The 21,555-nt window shown below is 36.8% G+C and overlaps 1 protein-coding gene across 2 annotated transcripts in view; it reads left to right on the top strand.

Annotated features, from left to right (window-relative positions):
- LOC143224967 (meteorin-like protein) overlaps positions 1 to 21,555 on the top strand; it is a 47,661-nt gene that overhangs the window by 13,630 nt on the left and 12,476 nt on the right. For both annotated transcript variants that reach the window (XM_076453526.1, XM_076453525.1), the window contains exon 2: positions 14,122 to 14,507. In XM_076453526.1, the coding sequence (XP_076309641.1) occupies positions 14,122 to 14,507 (386 nt within the window). The remainder of the gene's footprint in view (positions 1 to 14,121; positions 14,508 to 21,555) is intronic.

Below are 21,555 nucleotides of genomic sequence, written 5' to 3'. Positions count from 1 at the left end.
CTTTTCTTACTTTATGAAGATTAGAAAGTATTATTTTATCACTTGGATACCCTCACTATTATTAGTGTTAAAGATATTTTTAAACGTAGTAAGATAAACCAACAGAATTCATAATGTATTGAACCAGTATAAAATATACTCCAAGTTCCTCAACACATTAAGTACATACTATGACATTAATGCCTAATCGAAATATTGACTAGAATTGTCCAATTGTAACCAACGCCACGATTGGATATTGTGGGATCAATGTTTTATGCCTTTAATGGTTTGCCATAAGCGCCTCCTGTTGGTTCTTGTGAGCGGCCCACAATCTGGACAAATCTTCCTTGTTAGAGAACTGCATTTGAACCATATTTGACGCAATGCTGTGCCTGAATGTCTTTGTTATTTGTATTCCAACTTCAGTGAGAGTGGCATTATCCATCTTAAGGATAATATTACTACTTTCGAAGCTCATCGTGTTGTTTAACAATATGATGCTCTTTTGAGCTCAAGATCTTATTAAGTATTAAATTATAAGCATTGTGATTCTCAGAAATACTGTACATACACTAATATTTGTTCTTTCTGTATTTTTCTGTGTAATTACCTTACTTGTTTGTTTGTCACCTGCGTGTGTATTTTCTTATAGCAAAGCCACATCGGGCTATCTGCTGAGGCCACCGAAGGGAAAATGAACCCCTGATTTTAGCGTTGTAAGTCCGTAGAGTTACCGCTGTATCAGCGGGGACGCTTAACCACCTAAAACAGGTTCGATGGAAAATTTCAGATTTGATCCAAATTTTTATGGGTTTTTTTTATCTAAGGAAGAGAAAAAATTGTTTTGCTTACAGGGCTGATTGTCTTTTTTATTTTTTTCAGGTAAAGAAATTGTACCAATTACTGAAAAGCAAAGAACAACAAAAACAAACAAATAAATAAATAATACACCGAGGTGCCACCTCTCCTTTGGTGGTTCAGCAATAACTTTTAAGTGCCAGAATTGGAGAAACGATCCCTCTCGGTTATTGTCGCACAGAGAGACCATTGTGAGAGTTCTAAACTGTAATATTCAGAATTTATCTGCAGTTTTTAAAACCGTACAATTTCTATCTCCCCCTTTCTTCTTTCGAACCGGTTCGAGAAAAACCTCAAATGTTATTTTAGTGTCAGTGTGATATCTCACATGTAGTACCATAACGAAACCCCACTGACAAGTGCACGTGCATTCAACATCGTAGGAAGCCCCAGGTGTAGTGCAGGGCATCTTACCTTTTGGTGGTCTTCTGGACCTCCTCCTATTTCTATATTCCTTCCTGATCGTTCGATGGCCTCTCGTGCTTCTCAGTGTTAGGCCTAAGTTTTTACCTTGAAATGTAATTATCTAGGCACATCGTAAACAACGAATCAATCTCTAAAAGACGTGATAAAACCAGACCTCCCACAGTCACTTTTAAATTGTGTTGTCACCCAACGGTATCGTACATCACGTACTCATTTGTCTCGTGCAGGACTAGCAAAGTTCGGTTTGTTTACTGTTCTTTTATCCCCCCTCCCCCTACTCCCACCGAAGACCGTTTTGAAAAAAAATGTGCCTGTTCTTAATCTATTTTTGTAATCTTTTTCTTCATATTAGAAGTTGCCAAGCAACAACCCCTGTCAGACTCCTCTGAGTTATTGTGTTAAAGTAGTTTACTAACAGTGTTTTCTGTGTAAAGATTTAAACTGGCGTAAAACGTTTTTATATACACTTATTTAGTAGAAAATATCTGACATCTAAGACTGATAGTTTTCTAACTACATTCTAATCTAACCTATATAACAACGTATATTTTATTTAGTTAACAAGTGTACTAGTTGGACATAATGCAATACTGGGGCCAAGAATTTCGATCACCGAACTTTGAAAGGATGTTATGAGCTCCAGGGTCAGCCAAGTCAGTATATTTGGCCTCTTGGTGGCTCAGCGGCAAGTCTGTAGTCTCACGATCGGATTTCGACAAATGTGGTGGATAGGAAACAGCCCTTTGTGTAGTTTTATGCTTAAAAGCAATTACCCAAACTTTGATCACGAGAGAGGAGAACCTGTTTTCATTCGACGCTCTTTGATATATCTTAACAATGGTCATCATTATAAGAATTCGTGTTGTGCTTTATTGCTAATATTAAATGGTCAGCAAAAGTGGATGAGTGATTTCTCCAAACGGTGGCCGAAGGTCGCCTGGAAGTGGTCACCTGTTTTAACCACTCGCACAATTATACAGTAGTGTGTTGTCTGTCAGTCAGTCAGTAGAAGCTAAAATTATGTCACATAAGGAACGCTTAATGCTACAATTTTATGGTCGTGATGTAAGTAAAACGTACGCATGCCATGAATCACGAGAAGAACTATGCACTCTGTAGGCTACAGTATAGAATGACGTATGAACTTCAAAAACAATAAATGAAAATATTTGTTACTCTTAATTTTAGTTTTGTTTGTCCTTGAAACAGTATTTTCAGGGACCCTGCGCAAATATATCTATTAGCTGCATACAACAAACTTCCAATCGACACAATGGTTACACTATCAAACTGTAGTGTGAGAATAAAATTTCAGTTTTTAATTTTTTTTAAATAAATTACATCATATTTGGAAGATATTGACGAATGAGCTGTGTGTAATTTCTACTTTGAAGATAGTGCGTTTTGTTGGTTTTTTAAAACCAAATTAAAGGTATATAGAAAATGTGGTGCCTTCAACTTATATTTTGGGTCTATGATGTCTCCCTCTCTTTACGAGTCCTCTCTGATCTGTCATGTTTCTTGGTCTGTGTGAGAGGATATTTTATGATAGATTTAGTTCTGACATTAGTTTTGTCACGATTTTCACTAAACGTACATGTATTATTTAATTCAGCAAGCCATCTTCAGTAAGATTTGGCTCGACTCGAAGCTGGTCAGCCAGGTCACAGGTTAACCATCTCAGTTTTCGTTACCAATTTTTTCATACCATATTGTAATGCCCTTTAGTATTTTTAATTATTATTAATTTTGTGTCTTATTTGTGCATGTTTAAAATTAGCTGGTCTCCTTTTGTGACATCAGTGACACTACACGCGGCGTTCTATATAAATATAATCTACACATTATTTCCCAACACCGTTTATGCTTCAAACTTGTTTACCCAAGAACAATTACTGGTTTACTTCGTAATCGCAGGAGTAGATTTTTGGTTAATACGTTTATTTGTAGTCGTATACCATAATTGTACATATGGGTGAGTTTTTTTTTACCAATGTGCATGTATACATTGACTTACAGGGTAATCGATCCTTTTTTCGGAACACCGAGACCCAATTTTAAACCTGCAAGCGAGGTTCCATCTGTAAGTTGTGATTAAAGTTGTTATAATTATAACGTTAAGGTAGAGTGTCTTTGGCCAGTGACCAGTCCGCTACAGTGTACAGGCTGGAATAAATGTTCCAGTTCGGGTTTTATAATATTAAATATCTTAAAAAAATGTAAAAGAAGAAACTTGGATAGGAATAAATGCTCATGTAACAAGAAACGTTACAACGAGTTGTACTTATATGAATACTGTAATAACTTGGACTTAAAATAAAGAAATTACAATAATATGCCAACCACACTTTATATGTTACATCCAGTGCTGGTAGGACCTTTCGCACAATACAAGGGAAAATCAGGCCGGGCAAAATACAACAGACCAGTAATGTCAGTGAAACGTTATACATATGGTTAGTTGCTTGAAGAACAACTTTTTCCATATGAACTAAATTATACCGGTAAACTATAATTTGTCTTTATGACTTTTTAAGTCATTACACTTTAGAATTAGGTTTATGATACATAGTTTTACTGTGTGTTCCTTACTGGTCACAGATTGCAATTCTCTGCTGTAAACTGGTAAAGCCGAACTTATTGCTATCTTAATCAGATCAGTGCTTTTAATAAAAGTTCTTGATAGGAAGGCTTAAACCTAGATCTTGTGAACAGTCGGATCAGGCCGAGTTTCTGTTAGTGCTGTTTTAACAATATAATAGGAATTCAGCAGCCGGTTTGTTTGATCTAGATTAGAAATATAGATCAAGTAGAAACAAAAAAACACGTGGTCTTATCTGTAACACAGATTAAAGCAGCGAAGAAAATTTTTTATGAAAATGGTGCCTAACTAGTTTGGAGAGAGTGAGAAACTCGTGTTTCTCTCCTTTTCTTAGTTCTTTCTTGGCATGTATCATTGTATAAATACTCAGTTCACTTATGAAGACCAGACTAACATTAGTTATCGCTATGAACTCGGTTTCTCTTTTAGATCAAACCTCCCAATTTTTATACATATTTACTGGGATTTGTTTCTTAGGATTTAAAGCTCTCATTAGCTACAGCTGTAAAACTTATTCATATTATGCTAGAAACTGTAATCGTTACAGAATTTAAATGAATCACAAGTTAGTTTATGTTATATGAATAACTTGTAAAATAGTGTTTCTGATTTATCCAAAGCGAGTTCTCTTTATATCCAAGTACCTACATTTCGGTCGAACAAATCGTCAGTTGAAATTTCTGGCTCATTTCAGTGAAAGACAAATACTATGATTTTAAACTAACTTGTTAAAAACAAAACAAAAAAAGCATTTAGAGATGCCAAAAAGCAGCCATATGTATATTTATAATACTTGTAATATATGTGCTTAGAAAAATGTGTTTTTATTACACGTAATTATCAATGAATCAGGGTGTAATAACCGCCTCCAACAAATCACATGATTCTTGCCTCGTGACTTCACAATGATTCACGCGAGAAGTATGCTTTGTTTGTTTGGCAGTTTGCTGTGCACGTGGGGAAAAGCACGCTAGCTGTACGTAACTGTGGGACAAACGACAACTTTTCGTTTATGAGAGATAGGAATGAATTGTGTCATCCATTTGACTTGATAAGTCACGGAGACTATCGTAAAAAAAACTTTTAGAACCGGATACAATAAACTCCGAGAAGGTTTTGTTGATTTTTGTTATGTATTTATAACTATGGTGAACATAAATGTTGGAAATAAAATGTATGTGAAAGGTAGAAAGTCAAGTTATATCAGAAATGGTTCTACAGGGGTTTCGGTCTTAGACTTATTTTGACGTGTTGGGAGAATATGAGAATGTGAAAATGAACAGGCTAAACCTAACTTATACGATTTTTATTTTACATGAACCATTTGAAACCTCAGTATATTTTCAACTGTCTTAACTACATTTTCTAAATTCAATATAAAATCTTTGTGTTTATTGTGAGACGTTGTTTTGAACAAAAACTCGGTTCACTGTGAAAAAAATTCGTAAGCCTACCCAAGTCAATAAGAAGGCGAAGTGCATGTTTGCGCCTCTTTTGTATTAGAAATGGGGTTGGTCTCGTGTTTTGAAGCCTGTCATCTTGACGTGTGTACTTTTTATTGCTTTAACTCTATACGCGTACACGTCTCATAAGCGATTTGTGTAATCTAGTCACATTCATCAGAAATGTTTTGGAAAGTATATTTCAGATTGCGCACCTAACTAAATATGCGTATTGTGGATGTATATCTTGTTAAGATTTCGTAGCTTATTTAAATACATATGTCTATCTTTACTTTATAAAGTTTTCTTTACAGACCAGTTTCCAGCTTATGTGAACGATAACTGTTATTCTGAAGACCTACATTATTAGCGTAAAAGGCGCGTGCGTGTATTTTACGCTTATTACACATTATTCGAGAACTGGTATCTCCAAAGCAAACTTAGTATTACAGTCTCTCCTTTCTTGTAATGTGCTAATAAAATACTAATTATACATGATGGATAAAACAGCTAATTTACTTTTGTGGTGTAATCGCGTTTTATAAGCTGTAGATTATAAGTAACTAGTCGCAAAACAGTAGTACTAGGCCTATTATATTTTAAACACTACATTTCATATCTAGTCCCAAGGATATTTTCACGAATTTGGAATAATACATAATAATAGAATTTCAATTACATTATTTGAATGTTACGGCAAGTTTAATTAATTTGTTATTGTAATCGGGAAGTAATCGGTTTTAAATTTGCTATTTGGTAGGGGGAAATTAATGAATACTAACATTACATATGATGTGTGCATATGTTAGTGGAGTTACTGAACTGTGTTTAAACAAGTGTTAGTGGAGTTACTGGACTATGTTTAAACAAGTGTTAGTGGAGTTACTGCACCATATTTAACCAGCTGTTAGTGGAGTTACTGCACTATGTGTAACCAAGTGTTAGTGGAGTTACTGGACTGTGTTTAAACAAGTGTTGGTGGTGTTACTGCACTATGTTTAAACAAGTGTTAGTGGAGTTACTGCACTATATTTAAACAAGTGTTAGTGGAGTTACTGGACTATGTTTAAACAAGTGTTAGTGGAGTTACTGGACTATGTTTAAACGAGTGTTAGTGGAGTTACTGCACTATGTGTAACCAAGTGCTAGTGGAGTTACTGGACTATGTTTAAACAAGTGTTAGTGGAGTTACTGGATTATGTTTAAACAAGTGTTAGTGGAGTTACTGGACTATGTTTAAACAAGTGTTAGTGAAGTTACTGGACTGTGTTTAAACAAGTGTTAGTGGTGTGACTGCACTGTTTAAACAAGTGTTAGTGGAGTTACTGCACTATGTTTAAACAGGTGTTAGTGGAGATACTGGACTATGTTTAAACAAGTGTTAGTGGAGTTACTGGACTATGTTTAAACAAGGGTTAGTGGAGTTACTGCACTATATTTAACCAGCTATTAGTGGAGTTACTGCACTATGTGTAACCAAGTGCTAGTGGAGTTACTGGACTATGTTTAAACAGGTGTTAGTGGAGATACTGGACTATGTTTAAACAGGTGTTAGTGGAGATACTGGACTATGTTTAAACAAGTGTTAGTGGAGTTACTGGACTATGTTTAAACAAGGGTTAGTGGAGTTACTGCACTATATTTAACCAGCTATTAGTGGAGTTACTGCACTATGTGTAACCAAGTGCTAGTGGAGTTACTGGACTATGTTTAAACAAGTGTTAGTGGAGTTACTGGACTATGTTTAAACAAGTGTTAGTGAAGTTACTGGACTATATTTAACCAGCTGTTAGTGGAGTTACTGCACTATGTGTAACCAAGTGCCAGTGGAGTTACTGGACTATGTTTAAACAAGTGTTAGTGGAGTTACTGCATTGTGTTTAAACAAGTGTTAGTGGAGTTACTGCACTATGTGTAACCAAGTGCTAGTGGAGATACTGGACTGTGTTTAAACAAGTGTTAGTGGAGTTACTGGACTATGTTTAAACAAGTGTTAGTGGAGTTACTGGACTATATTTAACCAGCTGTTAGTGGAGTTACTTCACTATGTTTAAACAAGTGTTATTGGAGTTACTGGACTATGTTTAAACAATTGTTAGTGAAGTAACTGGACTGTTCAAACATGTGTTAGTGGAGTTACTGGACTATGTTTAAACAAGTGTTAATGGAGTTACTGAACTATGTCAGAACATCCCACGCCAGTTTATTGTAGACACCCTCAGTGAAATCCCGACTATAAAAGTGAAAAGCGCTATTATGAAAATGAAGAACAACAAAGCCACAGGAATCAACAACATCCCAGCTGGAATCTTCAAGGAAGGGGGACCTCTGATCCATCAACAGCTCCATCAGGTAATCATCAAGACATGGGAAACCGAGACCATGCCTTTAGACCTGAGAGATGCCCTGGTGGTCTTCATCTACTAGAATAAGGGGGATATATCGAACTATGGAAAATACAGAGGCATCTCACTTCTATCCATTGCTAGTAAAATCTTGACAAAGATTCTCAGCGATCGACTGAAGCTTCTGTCTGAGAAGATCATGCTAGAAACCCAGAATGATTTCCGACCATCGAGAGGAACAACAAATATGACTTTCGCTGCTCGCCAACTCCAGGAGAAATACCGAGAACAACAGAAGCCCCTCTGCATGGCCTTCATCAATATCATCATGGCCATTGACAGCGTGTCCCGAGAATTATTGTGGAAGATTCTTGCTGCCAGTGAATGCTCTGCAAAGTTCATTACCATCCTGCGCCTTCTCCATAACGGAATGATGGCAATGGTTCAAACTGATGAAGGCATGACAGAATCTTTTCCTGTTAACTCTGGTGTGAAGCAAGGCTGTGCCATTGCGCCAAACCTCTTCGCCATTTTTATTTCTGCCATCAGGTATATCATATAGTCAAGACCACCAAGCCACCAGGCATCGAGATCGAATAACGGACAGACGGAAAGCTCCTCAGGCCTAGCCGCCTCAAGGCCGTGAAACGAACATCACTGACCTCTATGATCGACCTGCAGTACACTGACGACAATCAGTGGTCATCTTTCAGCGAACAGGGGCTTCAGGACATCCTTAACGCTTTTGACTTCGCCTGCCAAAAAACGGGACTCTCTATCAACTTGACCAAGACCCAGATTTTCCATCAACCAGCACCTGCGACGATCAACCCTGTATCGCTCTGCTGTCAAGCTTCCAGAACAGCTCCTAATAAACGTCAGCAGACATCGACTGCGAAATCCAGTATAGTCTGAAATATGCAGGAGCTGCCTTTGGACGTTCCCAAACACGAGTTTTCCAGGACCGAGACATTCGGACAGTCACCAAGATGCTTGTATACAAGGCAGTTCTTATCCTCACGATCTTGTACGGAGCTGAAACATGCATGGGTCACATATCGTCGACACCTGAACCAGCTGAAACGCTTCCACCAAAGGTGCCTCCGGAGTATTTTGAAGATCAAATGGGAGGAATACAGAACCAACCTCAGCGTTCTCGAAGAAGCCAAGATCAACAGCATTGAAGACACCATCATCAAGAGCCACCTCAGATGGACAGGCCAGATGGCCCTAATGGATGTCAGCCGACTCTCGAAACAACTTCTGTGTGGTCAACTGAAAAATGAGAAATGAATGAGAGGAGGACAGAAGAAGCAGTTCAAGGATGGCCTGAAGATTACACTCAAGAGCTGCAACATTGATGTTAACAACTGGGAAACTCTCGGTCACTACCGAACCATCTGAAGATCCCTTATCCATCAGGAAGCAGAATTCTTCGAGTCATCAAGAATACAACATTTTGATGAGAAGCGGGAGAAGAGGAAACAACGCCAGCTACTATTGAAACCTCTTCTTCCCTTTGAACTGACCTGCTCTTACTGTCAGAAGACCTGTGCAGCAAGGATTGGCTTCATTAGCCATCTCCAGACCCATGTATGAACTTGGAGAACCATCATCCTCGACCTCGAGGGATCACCACAACGACGACTGGACTATGTTCAAACAAGTGTCAGTGGAGTTATGATACTATGTTTAACCAAGTGCTAGTGAAGATAATGGGTTGTGTTTAGACAAGTACTAATGGAGTTATTGAATTATTTTAAAACCTGAACTAGAGCGATGAGTTGCTAAAGGTTTCAACTCAAAACCCTATCGTTTATTAGATAGTTCAGAGAAATCACTGAGAAATAAGTGTTTTCTAACAATGTGCGTTCATCTTTATATTGTAGAACGGTCAACAGTGCTACAACTGTGTATGCCAGAACCTTGACTCGGACCCCAAGGCAGTAAGTTGTGGAAACACCATCTCTATTTATTTAAACTCCGGGATGACGTAATCAGTATAAGCGGGAAATTACTCAGAAAACACTGCATAATAAATCTCCAAGCTATGAAATGTTGACATTTCATGGGAAGAGTATCATAACATATTGAATGTAAATCAAACGTTTAAATTCTGTGCTGTACTTATTTTTGTTTGTTTAGGAATTTCATGCAAAGCTACACAAGGGCTATCTGCGCTAGCCGTCCCTAACTTAGGAGTGTAAGACTAGAGGGAAGGCAGCTACTCATCACCACCCACCCACCGCCAACCGCCAACTCTTGGGCTATTCTTTTACCAACGAATAGTAGGACTGAATGTAACATTATAAGCACCCACGGCTGAAAGGGCGAGAATGTTTGGTATGATGGGGATTTGAACCCGTGACCCTCAGATTACGAGTCAAGTGCCTTATCCACCTAGCCATGCCGGGCCACTTATTTTTGTACTAAACAAAGTTTTAATACTGTTTTGTCTGTCTAACTGAATCGTGTGATGTTAAAATATTTCACTTGTTTGTGTGTACGGTGGACAATCGTGTGGATTTTAATTTTTAAGAGTTGGCGTTGAATTCAACGTTTCTTTAAAAATTAGACAAGAATCCGAGTAAATCTAACTTTAAACAATGTTATTGTGTTAACAAATATTTGCCAAAAATAAATTAAGTCCAAAGTTTCAGTTCGATTACGTAACTTCTGGGCTATTTGTGTTATAGAGTAAACGGACTTAACCAAACGTTCAGACATAATTCAGAACTGCTAACCGGGAGGATGGAAACAAGTGAGCACCACTTAATTATTATAACACTCAAACAGCTGTTCCGTGCAGCAGCCGCTCGAAATATGGACCATTCGATCCGCACTCTTAACTACTGTAAGTTTTGTCGTAACGTCCACGGATAAGTTTTTACCAAATTAATAATATGTTGTACATTATATCGCTCGTAACAAGAAATAAAATTAGTCCATAAATAACAAGAATAATAACAACAACAAATCCAACAATAAATATATTAGTCTATGCAAACCATTAAAGGCGAATAAAAAAGATATACAAACGAAGTCAGGAGTTTGTCTTCTAAAGAAACTTTCTTTAGTTTGACATCAAATAAAATCTAACTGTGTGAAAGCAAGACAGAAAAATGTGTAACGCCTGATGGTACTATATGTTTGGCGTTAGCTTCCTCCTTGTCACGAGATAATTTAATAACATTTTCTTCTAAAGCAGTTGTTTCCAACCTTTTTTATGCCCCGCACCCCTAAAAAAATTTAATATGTTCTCGCACTTCTCATAGTAATTATTTATTTAAGAATAAAGGTGAAGGTGGCCCAAACAAATGTTATCTCGCACCCCCTGGAACGCTATCTCGCACCCCCAAGGTTGGGAACCACTGTTCTTGAAGTTCCGTCAAAGTGATACTTGGGTGGACATGGTTCTGAGAGATGTCGTTTGCACTCCAAAGTATCACGTCGTGTTTCGTTTCCAAATATCAGGCGATTACGTCTTTAATATTGAAGTGAACATTATTTGTATTTTCTTTGTGTGTTTCTTGGAAGCATTAGTTGAGGCCCAGGCTTAAAGAACCTTGACAGCTACACTGAGTTGTGGAGGGGAGATAGGGTTTACTGCGTGATCTGTTTTTTTATTTTTCAGAAATGCAAAGGTTGGAATTTTATCAAAATGTGTATTGTTAAAAACATATAGTTGAGTAATTGATTTATTCCCGTTGTTTAAGTTAAATTTTTCACAATTTCTTTGCCGCGAAAATTTTTGTTGTTACTTTGAATTATTAAATGTACTGTACTTTAAAACAGGTGCATGTTTGTGTAATTTTGTTTGTTTTGTTTTGAATTTCGCACAAAACTACACGAGGGCTATCTGTGCTTGCCTTCCTTAATTAAGCAGTGTAAGACTAGTCATCACCACCCACCACCCACTCTTGGGCTACTCTTTTACAAACGAATAGTGGGATTGGCCGTAACATTATAACGCTCCCATGGCTGAAATGGCGAGTATGTTTGATGTGATGTGGATTTGAACCCAAAACCCTCAGTATAAATTTGAGACCTACAAGAAACTAAATATTACAAGTTGTTATACAAAAGCATATATTTTTAAACTATATAGTTAGTGCGTGTTTTATTATGAGTAACAGGTTGTGCTGTTTTAGGCTTTTATTTATGAAAAAAAAAAACAACACCCGAGTGCGTCATGGAGTCAGTGAGTTCACAATACAGTAGTATACGGAATATGTGGATGAAAGTAAGCGAACAACTTATATACTGCTTCTAACAGACGAGTCAAAATAATGTCTTTTTAGTAAAAAGGTTGGTAAACATCTTTGTTCTTTCTAGTTCAACTGAATGTAATATATATATAAATCTAGTGTAAACCATTATTATCAAATTATTTTTCTTTTTGGTTGCGCAGAGCTACACATTGAATATTTTTCTTCTGGCTACCGTTGTAGCTTTGTGAGCCCTTATCGCTGATCCATTAGGGATCGTTACCAAAATATTTGATTTTGTAGACATAATTTTTGTTTCCTTTTTATGAAGTGGACAGTTATTTCACTAAAACATCTTCTAAACTTATGACACCAGAAACACGAACTTTATCCGTTAATTACCGAAGTGGTTAAAAAAAAGTGAAATCAACGATTATCCCTGTAAAATGACCAGACATATCCTAATTGTTACCCTTGGCCCTGACTATAAATTCGAGAACTCATGAGACGTGGCTTATTGAAACAAAAACGCACTCAGCACTTTTGGGCCAAGGGTGCGTAATGAGAGTGATGGCCAAATCTTTTCTTCAGTCAAACAGAAGTTAATAGTAGATGCTATTAACTAGCTGCCTTTTCTCTAGCGTTTGAATTCAAAATTAAGAGCAGATATTCGCAGGTTGGCCTTTGTGTAGCTTTTCACGTAGATTCTGAAACAAACATCTATGTAAATACTTAAGGGTCAGAGTACTTAGAGGTTAGGGGACATCAACAACAACTAGTAGGGTAATTGCAATATTGATGTTATTTTTGTTTAATTTTTCATGTGGTTTCTATGTTATTGGAAACACTGTACTCAACAAGTTCTTGGAACCCACAATCAATTTGTTTTGTTAATGCGTTTAAAAAAACCTGGTGGTTCCCACAGAACTATAAACACAGTTTATCTTGTGTTAACAAGCTTGTTCAAATAATATAAACTATTAATGGTTAGAGGATATTAAGATTTAAAAATGAATTTCATTTTCGCCCCCTTTCGACGGAAAAGAGTAAATCGCGCTCAGCGAATGACATGCTCTCCCCTCTCCCCAGTGGCACAACGGAATGTCTGCGGGCTTAAAACGCTAGAAACTGAGTTTCGAAACCCATAGTGGGAAGAGCACAGATAGTCTATTGTGTGCAGCTTTGTGCATGAGTTAAAACAATCAAACAAGCGAATGACAATTTAAACTGTTAGAAGGTGTTGCCTGGCATGGCCAAGCGCGTAAGGCGTGCGACTCGTAATCCGAGGGTTGCGGGTTCGCGCCCGCGTCGCACTAAACATGCTCGCCCTCCCAGCCGTGGGGGTGTATAATGTGACGGTCAATCCCACTATTCGTTGGTAAAAGAGTAGCCCAAGAGTTGGCGGTGGGTGGTGATGACTAGCTGCCTTCCCTCTAGTCTTACACTGCTAAATTAGGGACGGCTAGCACAGATAGCCCTGGAGTAGCTTTGTGCGAAATTCAAAAACAACAACTAGAAGGTGTTCTGCAATATGGAAACGTATCAGGTATCAGCTGCAGTGAAGGTGTTAGTATGGGCAGTCCTTCCCCATTCTGTCCATTAGCTCTTCTCTACTACTGGGATATTCCGTCTTTTTAACCCCTTTCAAGGGTTATACTTCAAAACAGGCCCAGCGTGGCGAGGTGGTTAAGGCGCTCGAGTCGCAATGTGAAGGTTGCAGGCTCAAATCCCCGTCACATTAAATATGCTCGCCATTTCAACCTTGGGATCGTTGTAAAGTACGGTCAATCCCACTATTCGTTGGTAAAAGAGTAGCCCAAGAGTTGGCAGTGGGTGGTGATGACCAGCTGCGTTCCCTCTAACCTTACACTGCTAAATTAGGGACGGCTAGCGCAGGTAGCCCTTGTGTAGCTTTGCGCGAAATTCAAAAACAAACAAACAATACTTCAAAACAACCAAAGCTCGTGAGTAATGTTTACACAGTTAGATTCGTGTAAGCACAGCCACGTTCAGAAGTGTCAATCTTAGGTCATTCTATCATCTATAACACCTTTCTCCTTATGTTGTTTATCAAGATATTCCATTTTAGAAGCTAGACTGTTGATGGCTTATTACGTGTGTTTCAATAGAAATGACAGAAGTGTCTTGAATATTGAAATTCTGTTTCGGTCCTTCCATAATTAAAATTTTCCGCTCTTTAAGAACAAGACGAATACGTACATTTCTTTTGTTTTATTATTAATTTTTTTAATTTTCAGTGGACTAACCCAAGGCGAACTAGGAGTCCAAGCTGTGTATCTACGTTGTGCGCAAGGTCGCATTGAATGGAAATATCCGCGAGGGGCGCTGAGAGTAGTCTTACGTCATGGAACTTCTGGGAGAGAATTCCGTGGCTGCCTGCGGATCAGTAAAAACTTGAACGGCGTCCAAATATACGTGGAAGGACATAGAAAATTGCATTTAATATATAGTACAAGTGATGGAAAACACCCAGAACTCTTACGATGTTTTAATTCCTACCACGGCCAGGTGGCGCTGTATGTGGAAGCGGGGATGGTCTTTAATACAGTTCAGAAAGAGTTAATAAGGTTTAGCTACGATCTTCAACCTGTTCTAACAGAAGCCTTATGGGATGACTTGGATGGTATGTAATGTCAAATCTATAAAATATGTTATTATTGACCTAGGTATATTTCAAACGTATCGCCACCATTTCTTATAGTGTTTTGCATTCCATCTACAAACATTACAAGTTTTAGGTTGTATCTAAAATATATACAGTTTTAGGTGTGTGTTTTTTTCGCATGTGTATTGTGTATTGAATCCTCGTCATGCCTTTTGACATTCCATTTTAAAGCTTTTTGTCTTAGTTTTACTATGTATTGCACAGATTTTAAGTGTTATATATCAGGAGAAAATTGGCTCAGCAGTATGTCTGATTTCTGATAACGATAAAAATCGGGTTTCGACCAGGCCTGTTAAGAGGGTCAGAGAACTGGGGAATATCCACCTAAGGAATCTCTGAAGTTGGATGGGAGCTCCTATATCCATGTAAACAATAAACAGTTACAAACAACTTAAAATTGGTTGAAAATGTATGCTGTATTTTTTGTTTTTTCTTTATCACTGTGGGCTCTCTGTCTCTAGCTCATCTCAGCTCTCGATGAACCTGGTTTCTGTGACTGTTGTGGGCGCATCACATATAGCCCATTCTGTATCGTCGTGTTTAACAATAAACAAGTCATTGGAATTAATATCCGCATGAAAGGTAATTAAACTTACAGCTTCTTAGAATGTTACAGCATCAGCTTCCGTATCATATACATATTTACAAGTAAATAAAACTCGCTATTTAAGGTTTGTTTGTAATTAAGCACAAAACTTGATTTCTAGCATGGTAAGTCCACAGACGTACTGCTGTGCTTTTTGGAGAGGAGTCTCTTAAAGGCCGTCGGAAAAGCTGTTATCTCATTTTGAGAAATGGCTGCCTTCAAAAGCTAAGACTAAAGTACAAAGAACATTATTGTTTGGAGGTTAAAATGTGTTACAGTAAAAGTAACTTTAAGATACTGCAAATATATGCGGTTAATTGAGTAAGCTCGAGGGCCTAAAGTGCTAAATAAAGTTCGAGGTTCGGTTCCTGCGGTGTACATATCCTATTGTAGATTCATACGCACAAAACCAGTTCACTGAGCAACGCAAGAGTAAAACACATGATAAAGATGATATATTACGTTATACGTATATCTGACGTAAAACATATGGTAAAGATGATATATTATGTTAAACATATGGTAAAGATGATATATTATGTTAAACATATGATAAAGATGATATATTATGTTAAACATATGATAAAGATGATATATTATGTTATACATATGATAAAGATGATATATTACGTTATACATATATCTTACATTAATGCGAGACTTTCTTTTATACAACGTTTTGATTTTTTTTTTTTTTTTTGCCTAAAGAGAAAAATAAAATCATTTCAGGTCGTGATTACCTTATACGAGTGACGTTCAAATTCAATTATTCGATTAGAGTAGTCCAAGAGTTGGCGGTGGGTGCCATTGACCAGCTGTCTTCTAATCAGGTCATGAGTTGAACCTATCCCTTGTGTGTAGCTTTGCACTAATATTTGAAATAAAATACTAAAAAATATTGCCAGAAATATTATAGAATACAAATAAAAATAACAATATTCACCAGATTAAATATACACCAAAGTTACACATGAACGGATCACTTTTACAGACTGTTACCTCGGCTAAATTTTTAGGATTAACTTACAAATTAACGTGGATACAGCATGCTAACAATATCCTGACTAGAATCTGGAAAAAAGCAAATTATGTAAGAAGCCTATCGGGTAAGAACCAAGGCATATCACCTGATAATATAATAAAAATCTACCAAGCATACATAAGACCCATTATAGAATACGCATGTTCAACCTGGATAAACATAACACAAAAACAATTACACAAACTACAAAAAATACAAAATTCAATCATAACCTCAGCTTATAAAGTACCCCGCAGTACTTTATCCACATTTATGCACAAGTATGCAAACTTAGAGACAGTATCCGATAGACTCTTGCTTGCATAATGCACTAAATAATTTTAATAAAAACTGGCATAAAAATAATTTATTATGTGATCTACATACATGATGAACATAGTACTAAGCACCTCTCTCCTATGAATATATATTTAAGAAATATAAATCAATCTGGCCACCAAGCACTAGACGTTTAAAATTAGTATAATACTCACAGAGTTTTTTTGTTAAATATGTACATACAGAGAGATTAAGAAAAGAAAAAAATAATAATGAAAAAAATGTGAAAGAAGAAAATAAAAAATAAAACATAAATTTAAAAAAAGGGCAACTCAAGACAATATATGGACATTGCCCTGAAAGGGGTTGAGGTACTGTGGGTTACTCTGACCCTAAAGCACAACTACAACATAGTAGTAGCTGACGTGAAAGTTAGAGATGGTTTTGTTTTTGTTTGTTTTTAATTTCATGCAAAGCTACCCTAGGGCTATCTGCACTAGCCCTCCCTAATTTAGCAGTGTAAGACTAGAGGGAAGGCAGCTAATCATCACCACCCACCGCCAACTCTTGGGCTACTCTTTTACCAACGAATAGTAGGATTGACCGTCACATTATAACGCCCCCACAACTAAGGGGCGAGCATGTTTGGTGCCATCGGAATTCGAATTCGCGACCTTTGGATTACGAGTCGAACGCCTTAACCCACCTGGCCATGCCAGGCCGTTCATTATGTTACATTTTCATCAGCTATTTAACATATCATCAATATTCAGATGACACGCAGATCATCAGCTGAGTTAGGGACGGAGGAAGAGGTCTTCTCCACCTCACCCTTCTGGGTATCTAAAATCCAACAAGCCCAAACACCCACACACAAAAAAGCGAAGTAGTTGAACTTGTATCATTTGTGTTAAAGGTTCTCCAGGAGCTAAGTGAATCAGAGTTTTCAGATTAACTAGTACTATATAACAAAATTATAACCTTACACTTTTCTGACTCAGCCAGACTGAGATGACACATTCAGAAAAGTGGACATTTCACAAACGTAACGTAATCTGAAATATTCAAGCAACTGTTCACCACAGCTTCCTTTGTAGGAGCGTGGGTATAAAACATATCCTTATCACGAATGTTTCTGAGGGGTAGGATCTAAAGGTTATTTACATCTATGAATGAACTTCAATTTGTCGACAACTATCAGAATCGAATGATTACTAGTAAAGTAGCCACTATTCTATTCAGGCATAATCTTGTAACCGAAACTGTTCAGGAGTTTGACCTATCACACGAAATGTTGGGAACGTTATTTTTAAACAGTTCCTGGATGACATTATTTAATAACACGTTGCATTTTTTTAACATCTAGCAGATAAGTTTTTAAGATATTGTTGTACAAAAATGTATGTTAAAGTAAATTTACATCTGTTGAAATGAACTGCACGTGCATTTTTAGGATAGACAAAAAGTAAATATTTTTATAATAGATTATTGGAACACATATATTTAACAATACATTGTATTAGTATAATAAATTATTGGAACACGTTATTTTGTAACACATGTATTATTTAAATTATTTAATAACATATGTATTATTTAAATTTTTAACAGTTATTGTTTTGTTTGAATTAAGCACAAAGCTATACAATTGGCTATCTGTGCACTGCCCACCACGGGTATCGATTAACAATTATTAGAACACATTGTTTAACAACACATTGTATTATTTAGCAATTGTTGGAACACAATGTCTAGCCGAATGATATTACTCAAGTTAGTTTTTCACAAAGTGTTTTTACATCTGATAAGAATAGCCAAGACACACGTCGCACATACATTGTATAGCCTAGACTTCAAAGATGGTCCCCTGGTAGGACAGTAGTAATTCTACGAATTAAAAGTTCGACTCCTCTCAGTGGACAAAACAAATAGCCTGATAAGGCTTTGTTATAAAAACCACACACGTACATACGCACTTAAAATATGTCTGGTTTATTAAGAAACTGTCTAGTGATGTCACATCCATATACTGTACTCTCTTAACACCTTGATTATTTGTTGTATAATATGAAGTGCGCTTGCGCTGTTATTTTTCAAAACATTTAAACTAACGTATCGGAAAGATGTTAGTGTCATTACAATGTCAGAAGTGCTTATGTCAGTGAGATTTATCTTTTTGAGAAAATTCCGCAGGTATTCAAGTTACAGGTCATTCCACTTTAGATCTACAGTGTGTCACTAGTTTCAAAACGTATTGAAATGTCGAAATTCAGATTAGACATTGTTGTCAAACATTTTTTTTTGTCGGATAAAACATAAAAATCCAGATCCCTTCCAAACCATCGTGCTACCTAATGACATCTGGATACATGTCTCATAGTGAACCAGTCTATCATACAAGCTTACAGAAACGTGTTAAAGTTTCTATAGCTTAATGTATAGAATCCCTCGTGTTTTCAACACTTTTTATCCCTTTAAAACGATCATTTCCAATTCAAAGCTTAGAGGCACGCCTTAAGTATTAGTACAAACAGTTTGAATTATTGGTGTGGATTACTGTGAGGACATTCGTGATGGTTAAACAGGATATCCAGATGCTACTCTGAAAATCTCGCTAATGGTGAGTGAGACAATCCCTCCCTCTCCCCACAGCTCTCAAGTCTTTTCCCCCATTTGCAAAATGTTCATTCCGGAGAGGAATAATTGTATATATAATTTACCATTCTGTTTGACTTTTGATAAATTATTATATTCTCCATTAACTTACCTGAAGTTGATGAAATTCTCAAAACATTGACTAAAGCAACAGATGGAAGTAGCACCTGCACTTTGGCAACCCTGAATGGTAGTCAAATAAGTTAGTGTACATAAAAAAAGGTATTTAATATAGGGTTTACCCAAGAACCTTTCTTTGGTCAAAACACCTAGACATTACGTACTATATTTTTGACTTCATTGTCTGTAGTCGTAAATAACTTCTAAGACATTATGGGTGAAAGTAGAGAGAAAAATGTATAATAGTACTTCAAACATCCTATACTTGGTGTATCAGTGTCGACAAAGCCCTTTGTCCAATATCAGAGCTCTCTATCTAATCCCGTTTGACTGTGGTTACACGTCACGAACAATATACTATGCTGAGCGTGTTTCTGTGGCAACACGATTTACTCATTTCTAAGTAACATTTTCGTATTTTTAACCTATTCAAGCTTAGGCTAGTGGCTGGTGTGTTGGACTGTGGATCCAGACGTGATACCTCTAAATGTGCATTATACTTTCAGGTGTAAATGTGATATAAAAGTAACAGTCAATTTCATTTTTCGTTTCAAAAACCACGGCAAGGCACTTAAGGTGCTACAGGCTAGCTCTGCCTTGTCTCTAGCCAGTATTTCAGAATCGTAGACGACTGTATACCCAGGTCATACTGGATCTCTAATCTGGCCGATAGTCCGGTTGCGCACATTAGGTTAAATATTCCATTTTTTATCCTCCTTCCCTGATGTATTAGCGGCAAGTTTACGGATTACGACGCTAAAATCTAAGGTCAGGTTTCCCGCGATTACGTAGTTTATTTGCATAACAAAAACATGAACAATAAATTTTCCATTTTTACACTACTTGTGTCAACAGGTTTAACAAAAGGAGTTCTTCAATAGATAACTTCATTATTATGTAGCATAGTTGTAGAGTTGGCACATGGTAGATCTACAACACCTTCTGACGAAACACGTATAAACAGTGTGAAATGTAATCAACTTATGGCGTCCTGTGACACTTTCCACCCGTTTTCCATAAGTTCTGCGGTAACTGGAATTAGCTAATGATAATTCTTCAATTGAATCTCTTTCAACATTATGCTAGAAACATCTGTTTTAGATGAAAATTACTACAAATCTGCAAGAAAAACTTCATATGCAAGTTGCTTCAAAACTTTAAAAAATAAGTATACAATAACGTATACATTTTAATGTCCGTCTTCAGTGGTTGTATAGTTTTGAAGACTTCAATTACCGGACTTTTTTTTATGAGCCTTAGTAAACGTGGTCGAAATTCATATTTATCGAATTAAAGACAAACCAGAAGTAATGTCTTTCAGGAAGAAAGTAATGTTATTCTTTTGGCCCTTGTGTCAGGGTATTGAGGAGTTCCTATTCAATAGGTACATTGAAAAATGACCTATTACATTAGTTAATTAGCAAAACTTAATGTTACCTACCTTGGAGAAATGTGATAATTACTTACCATGTAACATAATCACTAAAAAAGAGTTATTTTACACCCAAACTTGGTATCTTTCATGGAATTACTTGCAAAACAGACTTTGGGTTTGTTGTGCCAGAATTTATTTCGGCCATAGCTATTCGAATGTGATGATTATTATTTAACTGTTAAAAAAAAAAACCCCAACAGAAATACGAACTTCAATATATTTACACACACAAAAAGAAGATGATATTTATTCATTTTTGTACGTTATGAAAGAGTTGCAGCCACAGTAGTTACAAACTTCGTTTATCGCACCATCTAGCACAGGGGTGTGCAACATTTTTCGTCGGTGGGCCATATAACCAACTTCATCAATCAAGCGGGGCCATTTAAAAAACAAGCTTATTCGTCTACATGCACAATAAATTAAAAAAAAATTCTCAAAATGCAAGCAATAATATTTTATATTTTTGCATGAGTGATCATTTTAGTGCGACACTTGAAATTTAGAGTCCTTGCAGAGCTTGTCAATATCAGCTTTGACAGAAGTAGTTGCCACTCTTAACTGACTGGTCAAATGTTCATCAGTCAGCTGACTTCTACATTTGGTTTTGATGAGCTTCATTTTGGAGAAAAATTGCTCACAGCAGTAGGTGCTACCAAAAAGGGAGGCAATTCTTTGTGCATGACGGGACAAATTGGGAAACTTTTCACGTACACAGAGTTTGTAAAAGTCTAGCAAACTGTTTTCAGAGAATTTCCTTTTAGTGTCCATGTCAGCCTGCAGTTCAATGAGTTCCATTTGGCAATCATCAGGACTGTCTTCCACTGCCAAATCAAAAGGTTGAGCGAACAATTTCAATCTAATTTCAGTTTGTCTGAAATCTGGAAATCTGTTTGCAAACTCATCACGC

This window comes from Tachypleus tridentatus, chromosome 9 (assembly GCF_004210375.1).
Source record: "Tachypleus tridentatus isolate NWPU-2018 chromosome 9, ASM421037v1, whole genome shotgun sequence".
Lineage (NCBI taxonomy): Eukaryota > Metazoa > Arthropoda > Merostomata > Xiphosura > Limulidae > Tachypleus > Tachypleus tridentatus.
Note: the sequence above shows the minus strand (reverse complement) of the source record. Positions and strands in the feature narration are given on the sequence as shown.